Below are 13303 nucleotides of genomic sequence, written 5' to 3' on the forward strand. Positions count from 1 at the left end.
TTGGAATGTTACAATATCATGATTGATTTTTACTGTCACAAAGCACTTTCTATAGATAGCACATGGTGTGATCTAGGTGCAGAAAACCAAATGTAAGATAGCTGATCTTCGCATAGAACAAGAGATTCTTCGAATCTATAGTGATGGTGATGGTGGTGACCCTCAGTGCCCAACCATACAGGATGAATGCATGGCCTTGTCTGTATGCAGAAAATCAAATGTAAGATGCTAGAACATCAATCCAGAGACAGAAATAACTTCCCCACCTCTAACATGTCTACAGACTTATTTTCTTTTCAAGTTTCATGATAATAAAATAACAAGATTTTGATCAATTCAGACTTACAGGAAATTGCCCATTACTTGAATTTTAAAACAGATTACAGACATTCATATCATCTTAATTGGTATCTCACTTGTAATCTCATTATTGTAAAGAATTACCGTTGCAATGCCTCCAAGAAATTAGCCATTAAATACATTCCAGAAGTTGTGAGTCGCAACAAACTTGTAAACCTCTTTATCCTCACAACCAAACCCTAATGTTCTAACAAACACCCTAAGGGGAAAATGGGTGCATATATTACAACAGCATTAAGGCTCATAATACTGACATGAAATTCTGAACTGCCTTTCAAGTTTGGATGGATCTTAAAAACAAAACAGAAACTAATCTATTATCATGGTTTCAATACTATTTCTGGTCGTGTTTCTAGTAAGGACTCTATGTATGAATACCCAACTTTCTTGAGAGAAATCAAATGGGACGGGCAGTTCAAAAGCTTGTTCGGTATGTGTTGCAAACTTTGAGTTCTGGTTGCACCTTCGTCAACTTTGATTAAGGCATTCATGGCCTTCCCAAAAACTGCCTGGAAGGCAGATGGACCTGGCAATAGAAAAATCATTTGCTTCTCAAATTTTCAGTTACTACCTAAAAAAAGATCACATCATGTCTAAGGAAATACTCGAAAACAATGAATGAACCCTTCACACACTTTATAGACCAATGGTATTGCAATCTATCAAACATAACACATCCTAAGCATGTGAAATTGAGGAACAGAAACAATAAACAATTACATTAACATTCATACAAAATATGCAGTACACACATTATAACCCAGACCGCACAACTTGTGTAGAAATAATCACCTTCTTTCTCGCTATTATTAAATTTCCTTTTTATGGCATCCTCAGATTCATCCCCTTTGGTTAATGGATCAAACATCACATATTCCCTCTTTCCATTGAAAAAAAGCAGATGGCTTCTTTTAGGAGACCGTTCACTCATATCCAAATTGATCTCAGAATCTATATCTGACGGAATAAAGCAAAATATCATACTTCCTTTTACCTGATAAGCACACAAACCTGTAAGCCTCAGTAATAGGTTATCAAGACCAGTATAATAAGTTCATTGATGCAAGCATGAGTACAAGAATTGACAAATAATAACATCGAGAAGTATTACATCTTCAGCATCCCATAACGCACAAGGAGAAGGAGAGTTGACATCAAATACAGCGAGAAACCCTTGGTTCTTCCATTCATCTTGTTTTTTCACAGAAACCTTCTTTCCTGAAGCCCCCATAATTGCAAACCGACTACTGCATGGATCAAGTGCAATGGCTGCCACCAATAAAATCATGTGAATTAGTGATCTCAAAAAATTCTGGTGTGAATTTTGCTTGCCCCCTCAGTATGAGAAGACAGCATAGACCTGGTTTCATGCATTCATTGATATATTGTTGCAAGGTTCTATCCAATGGACAGAAATGCTTAATTAATTCTCTTTTATTTTGCTGAGAATATTTTTAAATTCCCACATTAAAAACTTAAATGATCTAGATGGCGAAAAGAGAAGGTATATTTTATATTCACAAGATAGTGCATTGTGTAGTATACTCAGGAAACTTGTCACAAAAATACCTTGTACATTAACATGATATGACCAGCAAATGGATAGAGTCTCAAGATTCCAAACCATTAACTCTGGATGTTGACCATTGGAAGAGACTATCAAGTGTTTTGTTGTTGGCGAGAAGTGCAGCATTTGCACCGGCTGCATAATTAAACATGTTCACCATAGGAAAAATCAAACACTTCGTCAATAATGAGGGATACACTGCTAGACATTTTATCAATAAAGAGGGATTCAAAATTTATACGCATCAGTAAAATAAATTCAATCATTTTCTAGTATTAAAGTAGATAAATACCAAATGATGTTACCCAAAAAGACCATCTTAAAGACAACACAGCCTATGGGACAAAAATCATACAGAGGCTGGAATAATGTCAGTCTTGTGGTCTATGTTGCCACAGAATACAAGAATCTATGCCTGTGTAAAATACAGAAGACCACTCTAATCATCCAACTGTTCATAACTCTTTAATATTTCTCACCTACTAGGAATAATTTGATTTTATTGTGCTTCAGCGCCTCATATATGTGCATAGGCAAATCAATATATAAAAGATGAAAGCTTCTCTATTTTCCGCAGTATGGTGCAGTAATTAATCACAGACTCCCACAGGAGTGATGACAATAATGACCTCGCAGATAGCCTTGCAGTTCTAGAATAACACAAATACCATGGGTGCACCATGCACCATAATTTGAATCATTGAAAAAATCGTGCTTGTGTACCCTCTAGATATATAGACCATGAAAACAGAGAAAGTGTGAATACAAACTTGAAAACGAAGTTATTCAACTCAAGACATTCGTTAAGGTAACTCGAAACATATTGAAGGTTTAAGGTTTAGGGACTTACATGCATCGCACTTCGCATGAGCACGTGCACTAAACCATTGGTAGAAGGGTTCCAAAGGGTAATAAACTCTTCAGCAGCAACTGCTAATATTGAGCCATCAGTTGAAAACGCTGCACAGTGCATAGGCTTTTGTCTGCATTAATTCCAAAATAAGAAATTAAAACCATCGTTTCTAAAGAAGAGCCTAGCTCGACACCCAGCGCACACAGCAAGTAGCCAGAAAAGACACTCGAGCTATAAATCTTCAGGAATTCTTTATACTCCAATAAAGTAATTGCTATACAGCATCTCATTAGTCCAAATTGATCAATTACCCCAAGATATGGAATAAATAAAGCTAGAGATGGAAATTCATTCCTATTCTATAGCCAGAAAAGACACTCAAGCTATAAATCTTCAGGAATTCTTTATACTCCAATAAAGTAATTGCTATACAGCATCTCATTAGTCCAAATTGATCAATTACCCCAAGATATGGAATAAATAAAGCTAGAGATGGAAATTCATTCCTATTCTATAATACTCCCTCATATAAAGACTAGAAGAGGATGACGTGAATGGCCTGTAATCACATGGAGACCCAAAAAAAGAGCATTGCACTTGAAATCGTAAAAATCAACGAAATGCGACAAACAAGCATTGCAGAAGGATAAGAAGTCTACTGATAAGATCCCACTGATCGGCATCTCCAGCATGAAGGACCTGCTTTGGTATCTTTGTTCTCATCTTGAACCCATACCTGCAGGAGCAAAGAATAAGCGACAAGTAGCCAAATGCAGAAATAGAAACCCAACTCCTTTACAACTAACAGATTTCTCCAAATATTCCACTAAAAAGCACCTTGAAGTCCCCAGAATTTGAACAGCTCACAGTCATGTTCAAAAACGGATGATACACCAAACATCGAATTTCACCCCTGCACAGAAAAGAGAAATTTAGAAATTCATGACACTTAAAAAATTTATGAGAATTTTGGAACTTGTATCTTAATGCATTATTTTGATTATAATAACTCCAACAGCAATCTGTTATTCATTAGAAGTTCAGTAATAAAAACAAATTCATAGCTTAAATTTAATACATTAATCTTAGATTTCTAGTTTCTGAATCAACATTAGACGTTTACAAATAAATAAAATTTGTTAGCTATAAGTTAATATCTGTATCACATTTAGAAATAAATAAAATTTGTTAGCTATAAATTAATATCTATATCTCAGATTTCAGATTTCTAGATCATTATCTATATCTATATCCTAGAAGGCACGGCTCTAAATGCAGAGCTTTGAAATCAATTAGCATCTAACATAAACTAAGAATGACCGGCAGTCTTACCCATGAGGATAGTCTATCTGTGTATTTAAGCAGTAATCTGTTTTCACATTCTTCCAGTCCCAGAATTTCAGACATGATCCTTCTCCAATTTTTTCTTCTCCGATATGACATTCAGCTGTGCCCATCACAGATCCATCTTTGGAAAAGACAATATGGGTAATATAAACCTGGCAAAAAGTAGTCTTTATTTTCACATAGGAAATAAAAAATTGAACCTCATAACAGAGCCATCACAGATCCATCTTGGAAAAGACAATATGGGTAATATAAACCTGGCAAAAACAGTCTTTATTTTCACAAGGCAAAGCAATTTGAGCTTCATAAAGTTTTGTTCATAATGACTAGGAAAAAAATCTATGGTTATATTAGAGCTCATGGGCATAATACTTCCTTGGTTACTAATGAGATTTGTGTGTAACCGTGCACTGTTTCAAGTTTGCATTTGAGCTCTTAATATATTTTAGCTTGCTCCAAATATTGAATACACTGAGCATTCCAACAGGCACTGCACTTTTCCTCCAAACATCCGTCGTGATAGTTAGACGAAGTCTTGGATGTCATGAGAAATGACCAGAAGGTCATAATCCATAAACGATGGATGGTAGTGCTTGTTAGTAGGTGAGATTTTCCTCCCATCTAATTTCCCACTCAAGGAAGGTGGGTTCACTGCACTGTTCATAGTAAACATGTCACAAACTCATTGAAATATGTTTCCCTACCCATAATTCATCCCCTGGGGCTTGAACCCAAATCATCGAGGTTACAAATCCAAGGCTTACCAATATGAATAAGCCCATAATAGAGACTAACTATTCATTGTATCACTTTAACCATCACTATGGAAAATTTTCAAAATACAATTACATGAGCTCATATTATGTTGGTGTTCCAGAAATTTAAAAAAAAAACTGGAACATGTGCATTCTAAATTCAATCTTCCATAGGAGTTTGGAACTAGTTCAACTATAGCAAAATATCTTAACACAAAAAATAGTAATTCTTAGAACACATTGATAAGTTTTACTAACCGGTGGTCCACTTTTAGATTCCTTTTCCTGGCATTCTTCTGTTTTCCCACCAATGGAAACATAATTGCGAGAGGAAACCCGTACCTTTATGTTGAAAGAAATTGTGTCATAAAAATAAAAAAGACCATAAAATGTGAAACTATACAAAAGAAAATAGAGTCTGACCTCTCCAATTTGTCGATCATGAAAAGCATCATAGAACTGAAGAGACATGTCTTCTGCAGGCAGCACTAGGCTACCCACTCCTGGTTGGATTATTAGTTTTGTGATACTTGGATTTTCCAGATATCGGGGTAAAGAAACTGGGGGCTAAAAAGAAACATAGGAACGATTTCAGAACCAGATATGACAATTATGAGAGCAGGAAAACAGTACAAACTAAGCAGAGAGGGAGCAACCAACATAGTTTGAAATCTCTCTAAGAGCTCACAGTTAGTGTCAAAAGAAAGGAGGTGCTAAATTTGTTCTTGTATGACATTATTAACAATCACTTTACTTTTTTCCATTTTATTTTATCACATGTTTATCTTGGGACCATCTAGCCAGCCTTGGCTGCTCCAGTCCAGGGATGCTTGACCTCCAGTAGTTCCACGTTGGCTAATCCTATTTTTCCCGACTTCAGAGGTTCTATTATATCCTATTCCATTCTTTAGGGAGGAACTTCCTTGTTCAGAAGCAATCAACTTCCTGGATGTGCCAGTTTCAGCCTGTACAGCAAAATGGGACACATTGCTAGTTACTTATTGCTGAGTTTCTCAAGAGACTTATTTGATATTCCTGCATTGCAAGGGTTATGGATACCATAGATTGTGCTCAAGAAACTCATTCAAAAAATATATCCAGATAGCAAAACCCAACCTCCCCATATTGGATGCAGTTAGATACGAGGGACTGTTAAGAGGAGGCCATTGAGAATAAATTATAGCAATAACCATAGTAGACACGTGCCAGGAACAGATTGTGGATAATTGGGGCACAAACATCACTACGCAGTTATTAAGGACTCGGCCATCTTAAATAGAAGGACTAGCATTCATGATTATGAATTCACATCAATTGACTCCAGAACCTTGCTGAATGGAATACAATACACAACACAGTTGAAGTTAATTGCAAGTTTATCAGAATTTTAAAAAACGAACCTGCGTTTCCGGAAGACATTTAGATAGTTTCTTTACAGAGGCTCTAGCTGTTCGAAAAATGGATTTGGGGAATATAAAATGGACCAGCAAGAGAATTTAAATGTTATCATAATTTGTTTACTGTATTTAACACAACTTCATTTCATTGGTGTTCAAAGTATACAGTCATAAATTGAACAACAAGTGTTATGAATAATAACCATACAGTGTCTCTGGTTTCATATATTCTAGTCATTGAGAGATAAATAGCTGCATCTTAAGGTTCCTTTGAAAGTAAACGTAAGAGGAGAGACTAGCTTTTAAGTTTTTAGGTATATAGAATTAAATTTACACGAGGTTGTATGCATGCAAATACCTCCAAATGTTTGTATTTAATATTAATACAAGCAAGATTACGCTGATGATAGACATTACTAGCACACCTTTACTGATGTATCAATGAACATGGAAGATGCAATCTGATTTATGATATTGTGTGAGTGAGCAAGGGGCAATGACAGGAGAAAATTTGCGCAGAGTTAAATAGCCCCTACCAGCAATTAATATGCTTTGATCTACATATTCTTTTAAAATCTTGGATATTGCATCCACCTCTGAAGAAGCTTGTCATTGATTGGAAACTTGTGTAATTCATAATTCATCAATACTCCTATTTCTAGAAGTTAGATTGCCTGCTCAAATCTTTGACCTCATTCAGCATGAATGTTAAATCCCTTATAGGACTTGCTCTTCCTCAGAGGGATCGTACGATTTACCTACTCTCCCGTGTCCCAATTAAGATATATATATATATATATAACATCAGAAACCATTGGAGATTGTCTAGGCCAAAAAACAAGGCATAGGGAACAAATAATGTGATGGATTTTTGGGAGTAACATAATGCGGTTCGAAAGTTGTTTGCCTCAATTGGTGAATCAGCTTCACTGAAGGTAGGAACAGGCTGGACGCAATCACTTCTTCAATATGAGAAAAAGGCAGAAAATCTTGAAAAATGAAGATTATTCTTTCAGGGACTGTCAAGCTCAGATTTTTTTCCAATGTTCGGTAAAATGAAACAAACACTTTTGGCGTCTACCTATAGATTTTTAACCTTTGAAATAATTGTTTTCTCCTTTCCATTTGGCACACGAAAGTCAAATTTATTCCCTTCCCTTGTTGCAACTTTGACATTGCATTTTTGTTTTTTTTCACTTTCCTAAGAAACCTCAGAGAAAACTCTTGAGACATTGCATTTTGGGTAGCAGGTTTGCACGAAGAAAGTTTGCAAAAGTCCTGAAGTATTGTTTGGATATATTAAGTTGCTCTCCAAAATATGCAAGTGTTGTGCATATTTGATTTCTCTTTCTCAACCAGTCAGTTCAAAAGGTTTGTTCTTTTGACAACATTATGTGCTTTATGAATATAGATAGGAATATTAAAAGAACACTGTTAAAGCAATAAAACAATATAGCAGAGAAAAACTCATGATTATGTGTCACCCTCTTTGGATAAAGCGAAAACAAAATTATGGTCATTGAAACATGCAAATAAATAGCAATATTAAAAGCACAATAAGCACGCACAAATTCAAAGAATGATATTCTTTTGAGCCTCATTAAAGTATTTAACAATAAAAAAGCTATGCATTCTTCATACAAGACTTAGTTATACTACTGCTCCTGCGGACAAACCTTGATACCGGAAATGCTTTTCTGCACGGTCATTGTACCAATATTGACCAATTTTATACTGTTATCAGCACAAGAAACCTGCAATTAACAAATAGTCAATATACAAAAGACGCTAATGCATGCAGAAAATGCTGCTGGACTACATGATGGCCATAAACTTTCAAATTATTGAAGGAATGCGTTTCCAATGGTCATTTCTTCATCAGTAACAGAATGTGCACACAAATATAAAAGAGAGCAAAGCCATAGTTTTCACTCACTGAGAAAATGGATGCATCTGAAGATGATGCACAGTGCAAAAGCGAGCTTCCAAGGCGAGGCAAGAATTGTCTTTTGCCTGACTCGAGTTGCCACATCACGAAGACACCTTCTTTGCCTCCTGAAAGAGAAGAACAAAAACATTTAAGTGTAGAACGGAAAAGGAAAAAGATTGCTTGACATATTGATGTATTAGTCCTGTGTTCATGATAATTGAGAAACATGAATAATTAGAGAACAATGAGGGCAAAGTTCTCTTTATGCTTATAATGGGAGGAAATATAAGTATTAACATTATGCATCTATTATGTTTGCGTATTGTCATTTATTTGATCTTACCAGAAAAAAGATATGCACCATCCATGGAAAATATAAGAAAATTCACTTGATCAGAATGCCAATGGTAAGTGCTTAATGCTGCTGCATCATCACATCCATGAACCCCCCTATTTGAGTCCAACTCGCTCTTGGAAGAGTTATTTCCCTCTATAGCTCTATCATGTTCTTTTGCAGATAAACAATAAGAGTTCTCCCCCACGTTTTTCCAGATAAGAATACGACCTAGACTATCACTACCAGCTACCAAAGTCTCTGTTGGATCAAATGCTAGACTTTGCAGTGACCGTGTATGATGTAGAATAGTTGTCTCAAAGGATTTCACACCATGGATGCCTTTTCCAGAGACCCTCCATGCGTAAATCTTCCTGATATCAACCATTCCTACAAGGCCCCCATTTTGACTGGAGATTAGAGTTTGCGGAGTATTAACCTATCATCATAGAAAAATCAAAATATTACGCCTAAGCCAGAGGACAGTAGAAATTACTCAGAAATGAAATATTTTTGAACTACCTTTGCAAGCCATCCAGGCAACAGTTTCCCATTATTTAGAGTGCATAGAACAACACGGAATGTCTTTGCTTTAATATCATCAATCTGTAGCTTGGCTTCTTTATCATCGCTAGTCCACTCGACTAGCAACAAACCGACAACCTGCTTGGAGTGTGCTACTGGTTCAGATCTACATTTGGGAATAACCTGAAAAAAAACAAAGAACTATCACATCAGTTGCCCATATACCAAAATTATCATCTGAAGGATGACGGACCTGTACCTCGTGAACTTCAAGCATACATATTCATGAGATACTTGACTAATTTCAATTTGCCAGTTTGCATTACACAGGGTGTATCTGCTTTAAAGCAACAAGATTCTGTCTCTAATTTTCATTAGCATAAATAACGAAGATACAAATAGAACATTTTGCGACCCAATACATCTGAGTTAACATTCTTCACAATGTTAAGCTTGTCTCATCTATCGGTATGCACAGAAAATGCATTGAGGAGTATGATCTTTTCCTAGAAATATACCTACGATGCGAGGGACAATCATTTGAGTTCTTTAGAAACATGGCATTTGAGACAATAGATAAAGAGAAGGATATGAAATTTCAGCCACAGAAAATAGATCATATTTCCAACAAGCTTTGTCAATATAACTGCAGAGGTATGTAGACCTGATCTAGATGGAGACAGATACATTGTCACTGAGATATACTCATTACAAACATAACATAACAAGATCTTCATACAACCAACAGAAAAAATAATAATCTGGAATAATGAATTCTTCTTTTCGCGTAACATGACATGCAGCACCTAATAGCTCCTGCCAAGCAAAAAAAGATGAGCTAAATTCAGTAAGTGAAACTTTCAGCTTCTTCCACTTATAAGGATACCGAACAATACAGCACTGATATGGATTCCGCACCATGAATTTTGACCATGGAAGACTTCTCTTCATCTAAAATATTCAGTTTCTTCCAGTTCAAAGAATACCAAATTATCCAGCATGATATGGATTCAACAACATGAATTTTGAACATAGAAGACACCTCTTCATCTAGAATTGAGTAATTGATAGCATAATGCATAGTTATGCACACTGGACTAGTGTTTGCGTTGGTTTGCTAATGAACGCAGATGCAATATGATATCACTTAAATGGCTGTGCCTGGGTTTTTAGTGAATACATAGCTAATATGTTATCAGCTCTTTATGACCTCCATATGTGGCTGTTCTGGCTAGTTAATTATGCCACGTCCATCCGTCAATTGCGAGAAGTAAAATGCTCCAGTAAAAAAGTGACATAAGCTAGAAGTTTTCGAAATTCAATCGATCAGATGAGAGAAAATAAAGGCACAAGGACACTCACCATAGAATAGATCGGTTTGCCGATGTTGACAACCCTTAGGCATGACCCTGTGCTGAAGTTCCAAAACCGTATCGTCCCATCCAATGAAGACGTCCAAACCTGGTTTATCAATGATCTAGCTGATCCAGAATAGTGAACAACATTTATGCTCGTCACTGGTCCCGTATGTCCTTCAAGTTGATTCACCTTAAACAAAGATCATGGAACAATCTCTCTCTTTCTCTCTCTCTCTCTCTCTCTCTCTCACACACACACATACACACACTCTGCTTCTCTCTCTCTCTCTCTCTCTCTCTCTCTCTCTCTCTCTCTCTTTGCAACTAGTATAGAGGATGAGGTAATACGTTAACCACGATCATCTCTCGGAGAAAGAGAAGACAGGGTCGGTCATTCATTATTACCAGGAGGCCTGTGGAGACGCTGTAGACGGCGACATGGAAGGAGGATGTGCAGACGAGGAGGAGCTTGCCGTCGGAGGAGAAGGAAGGTTGCCTCTCCACCAGGTTGGCGCCGCCTCTGACCTTGCCCATGGCCATGGCCATGGCGATGGCGATGGCGATGGCGGCTACAGCAACCAAAAAGAACAGAGAGAGGGTTTAGAGAGAGAGCAGAGGAGAGGCAAAAGCCAAAACCTTCCTTTCCCTTATTATCACTGTCTGTGTTGTGTGTGTAATAAGTCTATAACAATCGGCAACGGTTCGGTTCGGTTCGGTTCGGTTTTGAGAGTGTCAAACCGAACCGTTTAAATTTTTTGAAACATGAACCGAACCGAACCACAAAACCCATTAACCATTTTTCAAACTGTTAAAACAGCGGTTTCGTGGTTCAGTTTCGGTTTTCAACGTCCATCAAATTTTAAATTTTTTAAATTTATAATATGTCATTATTTATTTTTAAAATTTTAAATATGCTTCTAAAATGTGAGAGTAAGGTCTAAAAATGAAAAGATTGTTTAAAAACAACTTTTTTTTAAATTTTAAATAAATAAATAAAATCATTTAAACCGTGGTTTCTGACCATTGAAACCGAACCAAGCCATTTAAAACAACCTAAACCTGAACCGAACCGTTGAGATCGTTAAGCTGCGGTTTCGTGGTTCGGTTCAAACCGAACCGTTGCCGATTGTTAGTGAAAGAGAAAGAAAGATAAATATATTTGTGAGAAAGAAAGAAAGAGTTCTAGTACTTTACAAAACATGTTATGGTGTAACATATTCAATAAAGGAAATGACTTTGTACTAGGCCTAGTTTCATTTCCATCCAAGCCTCTCGAAAAGAAGTGGGAGGTCAAAGGTTTTATTTCGTGTGGATGTGACTCGTGCTCCCGGTGTAGAAGGTACCCCGACCATTGCTTCTAGGCGGTGTAGTTCATGTTCCCTTTATTTTCTTAATTGCTTCTACACCACATCGATTTGCTTTGAAACCCGACATCCGAGGGCGTTTGGTTCTTCTTTGGTTTTCTGCTTCATCAAGGAAGAGGCCAAGTGGTGCAAGTGTGTCCACATTCGTCGTCTCCCCCTGTCCCTGAAAAACTTCATTTGTTACATGTTGGTGAATATTAGAAACATTATCATCAACATTTTGTAGTTTATTCTCTTTATGTGGTTTTACCTCTAAGATATATCTGCCTAATTTCTTTATATCTAAAATATCTAATAGTTTGGGGAGGGTGGGAGAGGGACCAAGTATGTCTCGATATTTTGCCCTTATCTCGGGATAAGTTTGACACTTGCATGTAAAGTGGTACTCATCCTCTATCTCTATGTGACATAATCTACATATCCTTTCCTCTCTAGGGACTCCATTAGTACGACCATTCTCAATCTCAAGTTGGTGAGATGATATTCTAAGTTGTCCAATGGCAACCTTTAGTCCATTTGGTAAGAATGCATCTACATATTTTGGTCATGTAATAAAACCTAACATAGAGAAGTGCATGAAGCGTTCCTTATAGTACAACATTTTAGATGGGAATGGCTCTAGTGGGGTGATCCATTTATACATAGTGTAAATTTGTCATATTTCTTGGCATATGACTTTATTACGATCCTCATGAGAGATTAAAGTGTTATCAATCGTGTGGTTGTACCTAAGGGGAGGTAGGTTATTAATGTCTAGACCATTTGCAAGAAGCCAACTCACCATCGTGCCATACCATGAGCTAGTATCGCCTGACTCATATAGTGATTGAGATACCTCAAAAGCTTGATGAAATATCTTATCATGTGGTTGACTATGTATCCTATAAATAAAGACTACAAGTTGAAAAAGTGCTTCTACTAACATCGGGGGTAAAGTGAACTTAGTCCAAATGAAAGATGGTAGCCCTACAGCCCAAACCACTGAATTTGCCATATTTCTTGGCGTATTACTTTATTATGGTCCTCACGAGAGATTAAAACGTTATCAATCGTGTGGTTGTACCTAAGGGGAGGTAGGTTATTAATGTCTAGACCATTTGCAAGAAGTCAACTCACCATCATGCCATACCATGAGCTAGTATCGCCCGACTCATATAGTGATTGAGATACCTCAAAAGCTTGATGAGATATCCTATCATGTTGTTGACTATGTATCCTATAAATAAAGACTACAAGTTGAAAAAGTGTTTCTACTAACATCGGGGGTAAAGTGAACTTAGTCCAAATGAAAGATGGTAGCCCTGCAGCCCAAACCACTGATGCATACATGCAGGAGGGGTTTGCTAATGAGTCGAAGAGCCATCCCTTCGTCTGTGGCTCTTGAAAGTATGCATGGTGGCATTGTCTCTCTAAGAGTGCGAGGGATGTGTGTCCTCTCGTAAGTCTATCCTTCGCTGCCTATGTCATTGAAAATTTACTTGAGCGGGCGCTGAAAGTGACTCCGAGATATACA

General features: G+C 36.9%; 1 protein-coding gene across 1 annotated transcript; it reads right to left on the reverse strand.

The window, feature by feature from the left end:
• Positions 1–427: 427 nt before the first annotated feature.
• Positions 428–11036, reverse strand: LOC147861069 (uncharacterized). Its single transcript, XM_087323518.1, has 16 exons — positions 10832–11036; positions 10431–10616; positions 9066–9251; positions 8553–8982; positions 8216–8334; positions 7956–8033; positions 5306–5449; positions 5141–5224; positions 4113–4279; positions 3618–3693; positions 3440–3516; positions 2778–2910; positions 1930–2062; positions 1472–1629; positions 1153–1354; positions 428–886 (listed from the first exon to the last, which is right to left on the reverse strand). Exons 1-16 carry the CDS (start codon positions 10970–10972, stop codon positions 681–683), a joined length of 2520 nt encoding a protein of 839 aa, XP_087179644.1. The 5' UTR covers positions 10973–11036; the 3' UTR covers positions 428–680.
• Between the last annotated feature and the right edge of the window lie 2267 nt (positions 11037–13303).

Source organism: Azolla caroliniana, unplaced genomic scaffold (genome assembly GCF_043228905.1).
Source record: "Azolla caroliniana isolate FFs.n. ecotype wild unplaced genomic scaffold, voAzoCaro1.0.p SCAF_8, whole genome shotgun sequence".
In the NCBI taxonomy this organism is placed as follows: Eukaryota; Viridiplantae; Streptophyta; class Polypodiopsida; order Salviniales; family Salviniaceae; genus Azolla; species Azolla caroliniana.